At 39.0% G+C, this 14,382-nt stretch overlaps 6 protein-coding genes across 6 annotated transcripts; 3 read left to right on the top strand and 3 right to left on the bottom strand.

Moving 5' to 3' along the window:
• Positions 1-213: 213 nt before the first annotated feature.
• On the bottom strand, positions 214-1,459 carry BATDEDRAFT_25508 (uncharacterized protein; the record flags this gene model as incomplete). Its single annotated transcript, XM_006679407.1, has 6 exons — positions 214-333; positions 407-492; positions 741-804; positions 895-990; positions 1,081-1,175; positions 1,429-1,459. The coding sequence occupies 6 exons, from the start codon at positions 1,457-1,459 to the stop codon at positions 214-216; spliced, it is 492 nt and encodes a 163-aa protein (XP_006679470.1).
• A 1,100-nt stretch (positions 1,460-2,559) lies between these two features.
• BATDEDRAFT_35272 (uncharacterized protein) lies at positions 2,560-5,318 on the top strand. The gene is made up of 2 exons (XM_006679498.1): positions 2,560-2,919; positions 3,670-5,318. The coding sequence occupies exons 1-2, from the start codon at positions 2,598-2,600 to the stop codon at positions 5,247-5,249; spliced, it is 1,902 nt and encodes a 633-aa protein (XP_006679561.1). The 5' UTR covers positions 2,560-2,597; the 3' UTR covers positions 5,250-5,318.
• Positions 5,319-5,952: 634 nt separating this feature from the next.
• BATDEDRAFT_12003 (uncharacterized protein) lies at positions 5,953-7,247 on the top strand (the record flags this gene model as incomplete). Its single annotated transcript, XM_006679294.1, has 5 exons — positions 5,953-6,057; positions 6,170-6,415; positions 6,512-6,659; positions 6,787-7,050; positions 7,117-7,247. Coding segments are annotated over 5 exons (894 nt in total), but the record flags the coding sequence as incomplete, so codon positions are not given.
• Positions 7,248-8,723: 1,476 nt separating this feature from the next.
• BATDEDRAFT_89142 (Serine/threonine-protein phosphatase 4 catalytic subunit (PP-X)) lies at positions 8,724-10,821 on the top strand (the record flags this gene model as incomplete). The annotated part of the gene is made up of 11 exons (XM_006679672.1): positions 8,724-8,776; positions 8,965-9,088; positions 9,281-9,371; positions 9,427-9,488; positions 9,559-9,576; positions 9,648-9,854; positions 9,967-10,042; positions 10,132-10,199; positions 10,324-10,445; positions 10,559-10,637; positions 10,735-10,821. The coding sequence occupies 11 exons, from the start codon at positions 8,724-8,726 to the stop codon at positions 10,783-10,785; spliced, it is 951 nt and encodes a 316-aa protein (XP_006679735.1). The 3' UTR covers positions 10,786-10,821.
• A 310-nt stretch (positions 10,822-11,131) lies between these two features.
• Positions 11,132-11,910, bottom strand: BATDEDRAFT_25504 (uncharacterized protein; the record flags this gene model as incomplete). Its single annotated transcript, XM_006679406.1, has 3 exons — positions 11,132-11,242; positions 11,430-11,627; positions 11,713-11,910. The coding sequence occupies 3 exons, from the start codon at positions 11,908-11,910 to the stop codon at positions 11,132-11,134; spliced, it is 507 nt and encodes a 168-aa protein (XP_006679469.1).
• Positions 11,911-12,429: 519 nt separating this feature from the next.
• Positions 12,430-13,135, bottom strand: BATDEDRAFT_37045 (uncharacterized protein). Its single transcript, XM_006679541.1, has one exon. It carries the CDS (start codon positions 13,073-13,075, stop codon positions 12,488-12,490), a length of 588 nt encoding a protein of 195 aa, XP_006679604.1. The 5' UTR covers positions 13,076-13,135; the 3' UTR covers positions 12,430-12,487.
• Between the last annotated feature and the right edge of the window lie 1,247 nt (positions 13,136-14,382).

The raw sequence follows: 14,382 nt of genomic DNA, 5'->3' as shown, positions 1-14,382 counted from the left end.
AAACTTGTGTACTTGCTATTAAAAGGTAATTAGATCAATCATGTGCAAAAACTGTACACCAAAATATAGATATCAAGCAGCTGAAATATTACTACAACAATAAAGCTAGTCAGCTTTAAATTTATTGTATCAATTCAAACCCCTTAAGATTGTAGTATATTTTTGGGCAATTATACTGATTTGAAATGGAGTGTTGTCTATACGAGTCTTTCGCTAATCGTAGTAGAGTGACAAGTATGCCATTCTTCGACACGCTCGCTTGTCTGTGAAAATATCATCTTTTCCAATCAACTCTTGAAGGTTTTTAACCTGTCCCGAGTTGTTACTTTGTCGCTGTCATCAATGTTTTGTTAGTCAATAATGCTAGTTTTTATTTTAGAAATTCAAATGTATCAAGTAGAATCACCTTTTTCAACAGTCCTGACTTGGACATGGCAAATCGACTATCATTTGCTACGTTACGACCGATTGCGTAGTTTTTATCGTATGACCCTAGTATATTTGTATAGAAAACGTGAGCGATACTTGAAACCAATCAAGAAATGGTATACAAATGTGATTGAAAACAGTTTAATGTACCTGGACCAGGACAAACCATATTTGTTTTCTAAATTAAAAGTAATGTTAACTAAAAGTAATGGCTCGATGTTTTTTATCCAATGCATCAGTAAAACATGCCCTGAATAATTGCAAATTTTGAAAATCTCTAGACTCGAGAGTTGAAAGAGTCGGGCGAGTACTTGTGCATCGTGCATTGAGGAGATCAATAAATGTTTTTGGCTCGTATTTTCCAACTCCTGGAGTCTTGAAAGGTTAAAGTAGTTTAGAAAGCAGCAATTATAGTCGACAAGAGACTACATTTATGCGGAAAAGTCCAACAAAAATTGAATTTACATTCTGGTTTAGTGTTGGAAAACGCACTGCTTGATTTAGACATACTCCAAGAACAGATGTTGGCTTGCTCATTACTTTGGACTTCATGCAAGTAGTCTATGCAAATATATTTCAATAGCTGGTCAGGCTATCAAGACAAGAATAGCAGCAAATCTATAATACACTTCATTTCTGAATTTGACGTACTTGATTAATTTCATACGAACCAGGTCCAATTTTTCCAGTGACTGAAGGAAGCACTTTGAAGCGCTCCGCCTTTAACCCCATAGATCCACTATGCGCTATTGTGAGCGTTGATATATTAGATTTGGATTTATTATATTCACTAAACTATTAACGCACTGTTTAGTGCCAAAGCAATGACCTGCCTATTTGTGGTGTCATGTTTTGGAACTGCAGTTTGGTATTTTGCTGTAAATATATTTCGAATACAGCTGGAAAATTAGACTATTGGTAGATGAAAAGCATTGAAGACGCGCTGGAATTGCTTCAGGCAAAGCAGATTTATAACCGTATTCACGTGAAATGGGTCACCTGTATTTCTTTGCGGTGGCTTCCTTTGCATTGAATAAACAATGATCGAGCGTCCGTCGAGCTCTCCTATTGGAGATTGGTTTTAATACATTCTCAATTAAATAAACACAATATTTATGATATAATCAAATTATAGTTTCAAACTGAGATTATCCACTTGATACAACCATATATTGTACAATCACCAGATCCATGCATTGCAATCCAGATATCGAATGACTGTTGGTATTGTCAATACAACTCTGCTTGTATCCTAAATCTCATAGATTCGCGTTTCTAGTTCAAGAGAACGATTTCAGGAATGCAGCTGTCGTTTCCATGCCAGCAATCCAATGCTTGTAATACTCGGCTTGAATCAAAAAAGAATTGGATATTGAGCAAATCTGTCAAGTTTAGAGGGCCCAATGTTTAGTAAATTTGATGAGGATCATGAGACTGTTTATTATGCACCCCTATCCAGTGTTTCATGTTACATGAATACGGCTGTAGAATGCATAATCATCAAATAGTCTATCAGCGGAGTTTTGAGTGAGAGAATATGTTTATCCTCGGCTGTAACCACAACTGGATTGCCTCCTGCTTTCAAGTAGTAAGCAAAGATACTGTCAAGGTCTGAATTGCTGCATTTCAAGAGATGTAGCTATACGGCTAAAGCGCATCAGCTTGTGTAGTTTTAAAGAAACATGCGAACAGAACACATGGCAGGTGAAATGGGCTGAAGCAGGAACATGCCACTAGGCAGACATAGCAAACTCCCTTGACCCTCATTGCTGGCATTTTATTCGCATATATGCAAACAGGACGTATATCATAAGATCATGTTATAACCTAAACCAACAACTTCCTTGACACTCCCAATCCAACATAAACCACCCTCATTCTGGCCTGGATAGCCCATCAAACATGTACAACTCACGGCCGCTAGTATTCATGGCAATGCTACACAACGCGCGGGATGCATTCCTAAAGACCCTGATACGACCCTCAAATATTCAAGGACTGTTGAGAGGAAGTTGGCATGAGGAATGCATAAGACTAACAAATCATGCGTTTATATTAACTTGCAAAGATTTAAGTCCAATATAAACCCCAACTTCACGTCGAGTTTGAGTATCAAAACATTTTTCAACTTTAACAATCCCTTTTAGTTTGTCCTCCGCAATATCAACATGCTGTCCGGTCGTGTGTGTCTGCACCCACAGAGTCGCAGTTGCAATAGCAATTCGTCTTTAATAGGATCAACCATATCCTCTCAAGCTACACACTCTCAGTCTTCCGAAATCCACTTGAGTTCTTCAACACCCATCTCAATCAGTATGGAAACTACAGTATGCAGCAATGCCCATCACACATCACTGCCTGCCCATCCTCTTTTAACGGCACAGTCCTCAGATACAGCATCAGTACCGTTGGTAGTAAACGAGCATGCTGCAACCTCGAGTGGCTGGAACGAGCAAGAGTCGCTAGCCCAACGTTTGCGAGCTAAAAAAGGTAATACCAATCTGTGGCCAAGCTTACTACTTTTGATTTAAAGATTGCCAAGAGTATTGTGTGAGGATGTATATAGCACCACTACTCTTACTGGACTGCTTTGCATTCATAGCCCTATCTGTTACGATGCACTACATCTCCAGCAGTTGCCAGGATTTGTGGTGGAGGATAGCGAGCGAAAAAGGGGAGCATACCAAGTGCACTGAATACTGCTGTGTTGATGGAAAACAAACCAAGTGGCTTTGTATTTTAACCACCCGATGATACCACATGCCATTGATTCACATTAGTGTTTTCTTACTCCTTATGGGCATTTACCAGTATATGTGGGAAGCATTCATATTGTCCTGTATTGGAGGGCAGCTATGCATTGCTTTTTAATTTCATGCACTTGAAATGCTGTCCTGCATTTACAATGCAGCTGAAGGGGGAGTTGATGTGGCTTTAGGATGCTCCCCTTGGCCCTTTTCGATGTTGTGACAATTAGTGTGGCCCAGTTACTCGTTTGATGGGAAATGATGGCTTTAGTGTTATACAAAATAGGGCGGCACGCTTGCTTGATGTTTTGTTCATACTATTTGGAGCGGAGTCTAGAGTGTCAGTTTGCACTTGTAGTCTAATTGCTCGACCGGGATACTTTAATATCTTGTATAATCTCAAGCTATAGCGCCACAGTCTATTGATATCTGTGCTTTAAACTCTTACTTTTGTCTGCATCATACTAACTAGTCTATTCCATGGATTGTCTAGCTGCTCGTCGATACCGCAATGACTTGAACCAAGGAAATGCAGGATGCAACTCATTTGGCTCAAATCTCAGCAACCTTAGCAGACCATATTTACCGAATGTGCTGCAATCACTTCGTGCCATGGACACCATGTATAATGGCCATTTTAGGAAATGGGTTTGTGATGAAGCCAATCTTGCAAACAGTGCACCCATTCTTGCACGCATTGCAAACGAAGGTCATTCCATTCCTCGAATTGTAAATGCTCTGCGATGGCTGACAACACACTGGCCAATCAGATCAACTGCACTGCTTCTCCGCCATATCACAGCTGCCTGGGCAAAGGACTGTTGCTGTTCTGAACCTCAGTGTCCTGCATGGGTTAGTCCTACCGAGTTTTCACCACCCACTCCATCACATGTACATCTATCTACCGCCACATCTGTATCTATTCCTACAACTACTGCTTCACAACCTGCTACTGGCCTATCCAACTCCGCAGCGACCCATACCTCTGCTCCTAATCTAAACACTCGTAGCGTTGACAGTACAAATTTAAACTCTACATGCCAAACAGCTCCAACACCAGCCATTCGACCAGCTCCATCACTTGATAGTTCTGCCACTTTACTACATCTGCATCACACAACCAACGAGCCTGTGGCAGCACAGACTTCTCGATACTCATCTAGCTATCGGCTTTGCTTTCACAACAACACATATCAACAGCAACCACCTCATATCTGGCCATCTCTGGTCACACCTCTCGCCCAACGTCGCCCTGTCAAGCAACCGCAACATTCATTCCGCTCTGCCTCGACGAGAAAAACAACCAAAGCTGCAATTTTAGTCCAGGAGCTGACTGTGGTTTGGGAACCTCATGCAGTAGCGGATCTGGTTGCGTGCCTGCTAGATGAGTGGCCATGTTTGTCTCAGCGCCGTCTTTTTCTGACAACCCTCACAAACTCTTGGGATTTTGGAAGACTCTCATACTTTTTAATTTCTCTTGGAGATCGGACCAAACTGGAGCACAAGACAAAAATTCTACTGCTTCGTGATTCTGCAGAAAAAGATCGCTGGCTTGGATCGTCATCCTCGTCCTTCTCTCATCCGCCCCCGTCCACATCTCCTTCTACTCGACCGTTCAAGCGACCATTTACCCCACCTAGTGTGTCGACTGAGATTTTGGTGCGCTCTCTTTGCCCAGAATCTATTCGTAGTGCTACTTCAAGCAGAACCAACTCCAACCCTCTTCGTGGTCAGTCTTTACTTGTCTTGGCACAGTCCTCGACTGCAAATAGCAGCTTTGGCCGCGAAACCGGATTGGGAGCAGATAGTCTTGGATCGCTGCACTCTCCTGCAGAAGGGTCAAGCACACTTTCAGATGGCGACTGCCCTGGACGTGTTTCTACCGCTGTTCACCAAGAACACTTGACCAACTGTGGAACTCGGCCCAACATGTATCATGGATGTCGAGACACTACTGGCTCTTCACCTTCCACCCACGGGCTGCATCTTCCTGATATTGATCTGAAAACACTGGACGCTACACCAATGGATCGAAATGATGAGATGGATGTTGATCAGCCCTATCTTTATTGAAACAATAATACCAATTTATTTTTGGAGTCGTCGAGTTTTTAAATAAATGACTGTTGTCTTTGAAAAATGCATCTGCCGTTGTGCGAGATAAACTTGCCTGGCACTATTTTTACAACTTGCTAATTTGTATGGGATTCAATTTGCCCAAATATCAAATATTTGGGCAAAATAATTCAGTTACCGAATTTTGAAAACTGCACAACGTTTCCTTGCATAATTCCATATAATTCATGTCATCCAGCACCACTAACGGCAGCTGCAGCTTGCATGATACTGGAGAAATCATTCATGTTGTAGACGAGACTATTGGTCACATTAATATTGAAAATAGCATTTCCAGTAATAGTGCTAGTCTTGACAGCCACAGTGACCATGTTACTCTCGAGTCTTCAACCAAGAATACAGACACCCCAACCAATGCACACTATTCAAACAGCATGACCCATTCAGCTGAGCAAATTGATGCACCTGAAAATACACCAGCTACTCCTATATTCACTGGTCTAGTTATGTCTGATATTCAACGCGAGTTCATGCTGGATGATGCTCGAATTAATGGTAACTTGGTCAACTTGTCTGCATCTCTACTCCATCATCTTTGAGTATATTGACAATGTCTTGAAAATCAAAATATTGTCTTAGGCTTATACACTACTTTATTTTAGGGTTTTGGCCATGGCTTCAAACCAACTCGCATTATCATATTGGAGATCTATTTCAGGTGTTTGGTGCCGAGTGTCCAAAAGAGCTAATCGCATCATCATCTGACGATCTGCTTCCATTACTTTATTCTATAATGGAAGAAAAGGTAGCATGAATTGTATTTACATCCCATATAGCAGTACTTCAAATCTAGGACATGCATGTGTTGTTTTGAGTAAACTTGCTAAATGTTTGAAATGACCTAATTTTCATCACAGGCATCATGTCGCAAGAAAAGACTAGATATTAATACGTTTGATGATGCATTGCGTCTCATCAAAGACGCTCAAAATATCATAGTATTGACTGGCGCTGGTTGCTCTGTATCATGTGGGATTCCTGATTTTAGATCGAAAAATGGGATATACTCTCGATTGGATGAATTTGAGTTGGAAGATCCTCAGCAGATGTTTGATATCAAATATTTTCGGATTCGACCAGAAACTTTCTATTCGTTTGCCAAGGTTGGTATTTATTGCTGCATATATCCTTGAGCCTGTGTATCTGTTGTTGTTTAACATGTATTGATCAACACTGGTTTATGATTTCATTTGTTTTAGGAAATATATCCTAGCAATTTCAAACCCTCTCCATCTCACATGTTCATCAAACTCTTGGAAGATAAAGGAAAGCTTTTACGCAACTATACCCAAAATATTGACACATTAGAAAAAACTGCCGGGATAAAAAATGTTGTGCAATGTCATGGTGAGTATAGTCTATTATTTTGGCAAGATGACCAACTATGCTACAGAAGGCTTGATCTGAACTGTATCAACCTCGTGTACTGCAAGTAATCAACCAAGTTTGATTCATTAGTTTGTTTAATCAATAGGCTCATTCGCAACAGCAACGTGCATTGTATGCGGACACCATGTTGCAGGAACAGAAATTGAAGATCATATATTTGCACAAACCGTACCCACATGTCCAAAATGCCACGAAGAAAATGATGGCATCATGAAACCGGATATTGTATTTTTTGGTGAAAAACTTCCTGATGAATTCAACCGCATTTTTCAAGAGGATCGAAAAAAGGCAGATCTGCTGATTGTAATGGGGTCATCGTTGAAAGTATCACCTGTTGCCGATGTTAAAGGTATGATTGAATTCAGTAAATGTGACCAGCATGATGAGATTGTGTAAACTTATTGGTTTTTGTCAGACCTTCTTCCGCAACATATTCCACAGATTTTGATTAATTTGGAAGCGCTTCCACATATGCAACACTTTGATATCCAGCTTTTGGGATATTGCGACAAGATTATTGTAGAAATTTGTAGAAATTTAGGTTGGGAGTTGCCACAAGCCAAACCTCTTCATCCTTTAGCGTCTGCAACACCCTTACTTGACATTGAACCCTTTGTTCCCGAGCCAGCTCCGCCTCAACAAGGTCGCTTCCCTCATCGACATCTATTTGAAGGAGCTGTTGATATTGATAATGATTTGCAGTGTGACGCATCATCAGCATGCAGTAGCACAGATTCATTATCTGACTCCAGCAGCACAAACAGTGACACCAGCGATGAAGAAGAGATGGAGGGAAATTTTGATAATAAGCAAGACATGCCATGTAGTGATCACCTGGTTGATGGAATAGCTAGACACGAACTTAAAAACTGCACTATTGACGTATTTAGTGAAAATGATGTAGATGCAGAATTGGCCTTGTGCCAAAAAGATGACTTGATGCAAAATGGAATCCTTTCATTGAAACGACCTCGCTCTCTGTCTCCATCTGGATTTTCCGACTTGTTGGCTGAACATCAGACAAAATTCAGCAACCATGGAACAAAAGAATAAAAGAAACAATCTCGACTAGTTTGTATTACAGCCGTACTCGCATCAAATGGAGCCTTTTTCTGTATTTATCTTGCAGATTTTCTCTATTTTGCTTTGTAATAAACAGTGGTTAAATATTCATTATGCTTTCCTACTAGAAATCGGCACTCCAATTCTTTAATAAACACAAGATTCATCATATAATGTTTACGGATTATAGTTTTAAACTGAGATGGTCCTCTCATTGTACGATTTCCAGATTTATTGCAACTCAGATATGGAGTTTGACTATTTTCAATCAAGCCCACTCTTGTATTCTAAAATCATACAATTCAGCTCAAGAGAACAAGGATTGCGCGTCTCAGGAATGTAGCTGTTGTTTTCAGATCAATCACCAAATATTTGAATTGAATGGAAAAAGCTAAAGGTTGAACAAGTGTCAAGGATGTGAGATGTATTGAAATCGGGATGTAAATGATATCCAATATATTTAGATAAAATGACAATTTACCATGCATTCTGACTCTGCTTTTACTGCCATTCTACGTGAATATGGCTGTAAGATCTGTAGATCTTGGAAACAAAGCAAGTGAATGACACGAGGTATCACGTGCATATACCTCATTTTCCAATTGAATTTATTGTAGTTTGACTGTTAGAACAGATTCGCATATGGACAGGTATTGTTTTTGGAACGGGATTGTATATGGAATGAAACCATACGAACAAGATTTGAGTTGTATTCATTACTATACAATGTCATATTCTATGACTTTGAACATCTAGCAAAGAGTAATCTAGTTTCCCTTGTCTGGTTTGCCAGTATACTGGAAACTTTCCAAGTTTCCAGCCAACACGGCAGCTGCTTTGACTAGAATCTAAATGCATCGCTAGTATTATGTTTCAAAGCCTATTTTTGAGATAAATAGCAGATGTGTTTGTAAATGGTAGTGCTGGCCATCTAGTACGTCACAAGCTTGTTGGTTTATAATGGCTTCCTTTGCCATATCAACCGCTATGTTGGAATGTGTATCTGTCTTTGTGTATGCATTGTTCTTGGATCAAGCATATCAAATCTAGTGATATTACGGATTCACATTCAATTGGCCGGTTGATATCACCTACTCAACTACATGTCAATCTACACCAATCTGCTGCTTGTATATCATGGATGCAATTCTAATGACTTGAATATTACTACGATTTTGAATGGATCAACATACGAGTATAGGCAGGTGGAACAGCTATTGCGGTGCGAAGTGATTAAAGAGATTGAAGTCAAGGAGCTTTGCAACAAAGCTCGCGAGATCTTAATAGAAGAAAGCAATGTCCAAAGAGTGGATGCCCCTGTTACGGTATGAAATATAACTGCTATACTGTCTTATTCATGTGTGTTGGGATATGCTACGATCTATAGTATGTTATAACTATGGAGTAACAGGCTTGGTTGTGGCAGAAAGCGGCAACATTGATTTTATCAGGTTTTGAACTAGTCATTTCAATTTATTTATGTAGCTAATCTGTTATTTGAATGCCATGCATTTTAGATATGTGGGGATATACATGGGCAATTTTATGATTTGAAAGAACTACTGAAAGTTGGCGGAAAGTGTCCCGACACAAATTATCTTTTCATGGGTATGTTTTTTGGTATTTGATATTGTGTACATGTGCTAATATATGATATATCTAGGTGATTTTGTTGATCGAGGTTTTTACAGTGTTGAAACCTTTTTATTATTGTTGGCACTCAAGGTATGTGTGTTGGCTGTGCTGACAATGTGGAGTATTTTATTGATTTGTATATTTTATGTCGAAATAACAGGTTCGGTATCCGGACAGAGTAAGTGATCTTTGTATTGCTGGGTTGATTGACGTATTGTTTATTTTCTAATATCTTACTTGGGGTTTCAGATCACATTAATTCGTGGAAACCATGAAAGCAGACAGATTACTCAAGTGTATGGGTTTTACGACGAATGTTTGCGAAAGTACGGATCTGTTAATGTTTGGAGATATTGTTGCGAAATATTCGACTATCTTAGCTTGTCTGCTATTATCGATGATAAAATTTTCTGTGTTCATGGAGGTTTATCACCTTCTATCAACACACTTGATCAGGTCGGTATATTTTAGATTCACTTTTTTGAAGTCGGCTCTGCTGTTGATGTTTTATCGTCATATGTATTACCCTATTGGTCAGACTAATTATATGGCTTGATAATATACGTAGATTCGCATCATTGACCGAAAACAAGAAGTTCCACATGATGGGGCCATGTGCGATCTATTGTGGTCGGATCCAGATGGTAAATTGCTTTTTTTGTTTATAGTAAGCCAACGTATATATCAATGAGATTTTTATCATGGGATAGTTGATCATACTTGAATGTTTTAGATATTGATGGCTGGGGTCTAAGTCCTCGTGGTGCTGGATATTTGTTTGGAGGAGATGTAGTTAGCTCGGTATGCCGTGCATTTTGTACCTAAATATTGCTGCTTTGATTGAGTTGTTTACACATGAAGATCAAGTATGCGTTCACTTGATCATTAGTCTAAACTAGCCTGTTATTTTATATTTATCATGCAGTTCATTCATGCTAATAACCTAGAGTTGATTGCACGAGCACATCAGCTTGTCATGGAAGGCTTCAAACTCATGTTCAAAGATACAATAGTTACAGTATGGTCTGCACCCAATTATTGCTATAGGTATAAAAGTCAACTTTGTATAAGAATAGTGCAAGATTTTTCTCCAGTGAATGCATCAAAGCCTAGACTGTGTAGTAACACTTGATTTATTTGGGAATACAATCATGTTTTAGATGCGGAAATGTGGCAGCCATTCTTGAATTGGATGAGCATTTGAGCAAAAACTACAAGATTTTTGAAGCAGCTTCACAGGTTTGTGGTGTTGGATTCCCAGCATTTTATTTTCATGTTGGATCGTGTCCGACTGCAGTCGAGTTTAAAAGTTACTCACGCATATTTTTGGTTTTAGGATTCACGAGGGCTTCCCAGTAAAAAACCAGCCCCAGACTATTTTCTATAAACAAACTATGATATGTAGATGATTGGTTGAAATAGTACATGCATGTGGAAACTTTTTGCAAGTTGATATCGGTGTATAGTGATCGAAAAACTCTAAACATAAAAACAATCTTTTAATATTGAATATCTTGATATGTCAGGGCTTGTAGTAAGCCAAAAACACTGCTTTCAAGTCAAACCAATGGTGTCTAGTAGCTATATTCACAACACTCCTGCTTAATTCATTTGAATACATGGGAAACATAGACTGGCTAAGAGTATATAATTAAAAGTGCAATTGTAGAGATTGAATGAATAAAATAGGCTAAATAATGTGGAAAAGCCAATGTCTGAATAAACATGGGGAATTAAAATGTAGTCGATCGTGTGGCTAGTCGTCGGTATTGCTCAATGCGCTGCCATCTACGACGCATGAATATCAAGGAGCCAGATCCGACCAGACCAATGATGTTGATAATCTATACCAATTCAGCATTACAAATAGCGAAATCATGTCAGAAACTACCATTGTGGTGATTACAATTGAAACTCTGAAATAAAAGTGATTATACAGACTAATCCTACGATCAAGTATACTATAAGCACGGTAGGGTCTATAATAAGCTCAAGATGCTGATCAAATGACTAGAAAGTATAAAACATCACCTCGAATTTCACTAATCCCCAAGACTCTGAGTTGTCATGAGCAATGCATGCTCTCCAATGCGGCTCAGAAATATGTGGCATCAATACCACCCAATCCACCTTTAATGTGCCATTAATGAGTGGTGAAGAACACATCAATTGCTCATGAAATCCCGATGTGCCAATATTGCACAATGTTTCTACTCTTGTATCATTTGCCTATATTTGCAGCGATTAGATATCTACAAGCTTGAATAGGTCATCTTTAAAAACTTTGGCTAAATGGCATCACTCGGATACTTACTGGACACTTGACGCACTCACCATGAGTGCATGTATAATCTATAAAGGTCGATGTATTCAATGTGACATGAAATTCTGCCGATGCTGAATGTGGCAGACTGTGTTTATCCTGTATTGTTGTCTGAGAGTGCACAAAAGAGAAGAATAAAACCAATAAAGCAGTCCAATATGATGTCCATGATAGTTGGTTATGTCGCATGGCCAGCAGTTGATGCAGACTCAATATCTTGGAAATTCAAATCTTGGCAGTTGAATAAGAGCGTTGTCGATCATCAGGTATATCATGGACTTGATTATACAGCCAGCAAAGAGCATGAAAGCATATAGTCTGTACCTAACCTAAAACAATCATGCAGTTTACAAACCGAATTCATGTTTTCAAAATTCAGCAAAAAAGTTTAATTAATACTATCGGAATGGGTTTAAAATATGACAAAATTGAGTCGTAAAATATATACTTTTCATTTCATTTAAACTCAGTTGTATGGCTGTATTCACGTAAAATAAAATTGTATTCATCTTGTAATATCTAAGATTGCACACCTCAGTAATGCAACTGTTACTTATATACTAGCCACCAATAGACTTTTCAAAAGGCTGAAATGGCATAGCGTTTCCCAGTAAATTGAGTGATGTCAATCATTTCATGAAACTGACTGTTTATCATGCACTTTTTTACTCGTGTTTTATTTTACGTGAATACGACTGTAAACAAATTATATGCTATAAATTTATTATTGAGAAATCTGATGAAATTACAAAACCCAAAAGAACAGCTATTTCCAAGAAGACTGCGAACGGGTAGAGTTTTGAAAGGCGGCTGAACGCTTGACAATACCCTTTTGCATAGGAACAGTGACAGAGTCATCGAAACTGGTTCTAGTGTTTGAAAAAACTCCATTGGAAGACAGATTCAATGCGCTAATATAAGGTGATGTAACAGCAGAAGCAGATCGTGTTATCATAGCTTCGGGTAATGTGGACACAGTATTTGCATGTCCTAGCAAACCCGGAGATGTAGCACTTGGGCGATGTGTTTGAATTGTCAATGATCTACCATCAGGAACAAACTTTGCAGGAGGCATTGTAGAAAGGGTAGAAACAGCACTGCTCACACTAGCAGACCTGCGTTCTTTGGAAAACAGCTTTTGTGGGGCTGGGATGAATGCTTGTTGATAAGATGTAGATTGAAGTGAAACCTGTCGAAGGGCAGGCCCAGAAATATTCGCATCAACATTAAAACTATTTAAAGCACTTTGTGATGCCTCGGATCGACGGATATCCTTGATGGGTAGCAACGGGAGAGGTGCAGTACGAAGTTCATTCTGCGAAGCTCGAACCAAAATATTAATCCAACCCACCATGGAAATCTGCGTTTCAGCGGCAAAGTGAACTATAGGGAAACTTTTAACTTCCGGCGTATCAGATATAGTTTCAATTTTAAATAGATACGGTGTTTTGGAACGCTCAGCTACATCAGGGAGAATTTTAGATTGTGCACCAAGCGATATCGCCAGCAGACATGGCTGGGTCTAGAGCGATCAAAGTAAATAGCAGCGTTAGAAATCAATCACTATCTAATACTCGGCAATTCTAGATCAGCACACTTTCATACCTGCTGTGCTTTGAATAGCTGTACAAGATTATCTTTTAAAACACAGTATCGACGATGCCAGCTACGCTCTTGCGCAACTCGCACATGTAGCCATCCTTCATAGTCAGAACTAGAACCTTCCTGTGAATTTAAAGAAGCAGGCAGCGCTGATCCGTTAGAATAAAGTGCATTTAGATTGCTGTCTGATGACGCTGTATCGTCCTTTGATCCTCGTCGATTAACTGAAAACTTTGATGTGAATTTACCAAATGCAGCTCCAAATCTCTTTTTTCGACTAAGATGTTGGTGAAAAGTCATCCCATTAGCATTAATAGTCACAGTTAATACATATTCAAAAGCAAGTATCAGTATTTTGGCTGTATGAACGTACCTTTCTTGATCTGTATATTCAGTAGGACTTAAAAGATCAAAAGAAATTGGGTGCGGCTCCGATTCAGCTTGAGATTGAATATATTGAGTATTGTTCTAACAAGCATAAGTTTAATATCAATAAAAAGTCGCTGATTTGATCCTTGATCATTTAAAAATAGCCTGACATATTGTAACAATTCAAACCTAATTTCAAATCAAATACTTACTTTTTTGGCCGGGTAAAGTAAATTATATTCATTAGTATCAGTACTAATGGAAGAAAGTGGAACAGGTGGTGCCTGATTGAATATGTCGCCTTGCGCTTGATCAAGATAGTCGCTGACAGTAAAGCGACCCAGAGTACGTTTTGAAGAATCTTCAAGATACTCTTTTATGTCATTTATATCAGCAGGTTTAGCATATGATAGTTGCGAGTCGCTGTAGTCTGTCAATAATTCATCCGAATCATTCTGTGAAGCTACATAATCTTTGAGAAATAGAATGCGATGCATCAGTACGACACGATCCGCAAGTGGTTCAATGCCAAGTTCGCGAAGGCGGGCGAGTGTCATTTTTAATAGAGTCGTGCCATCTATCTCATTGTCTAAAATGAAATCAGTAATAAGTTGGATATTAGCACACGTTTTAAACCAAACAAAATTGGTATCTGGCTCAATACATGATTGGTATTTTTACAATATTAAA

Source organism: Batrachochytrium dendrobatidis, assembly GCF_000203795.2.
Source record: "Batrachochytrium dendrobatidis JAM81 unplaced genomic scaffold BATDEscaffold_7, whole genome shotgun sequence".
Lineage (NCBI taxonomy): Eukaryota > Fungi > Chytridiomycota > Chytridiomycetes > Rhizophydiales > Batrachochytrium > Batrachochytrium dendrobatidis.
The sequence above is the reverse complement of the archived record's forward strand: the minus strand, read 5'-3'. Positions and strand labels throughout refer to the sequence as shown.

Excerpts from the sequence above, each read along its gene's own strand:
- BATDEDRAFT_37045 (XM_006679541.1), bottom strand. The coding sequence starts at position 13,075 with ATGGTGGGTTGGATTAATATTTTGGTTCGAGCTTCGCAGAATGAACTT.
- BATDEDRAFT_35272 (XM_006679498.1), top strand. The coding sequence starts at position 2,598 with ATGCTGTCCGGTCGTGTGTGTCTGCACCCACAGAGTCGCAGTTGCAAT. Across the intron at positions 2,920-3,669 it reads ACGTTTGCGAGCTAAAAAAG|CTGCTCGTCGATACCGCAAT; the intron begins GTAATACCAATC and ends TGGATTGTCTAG.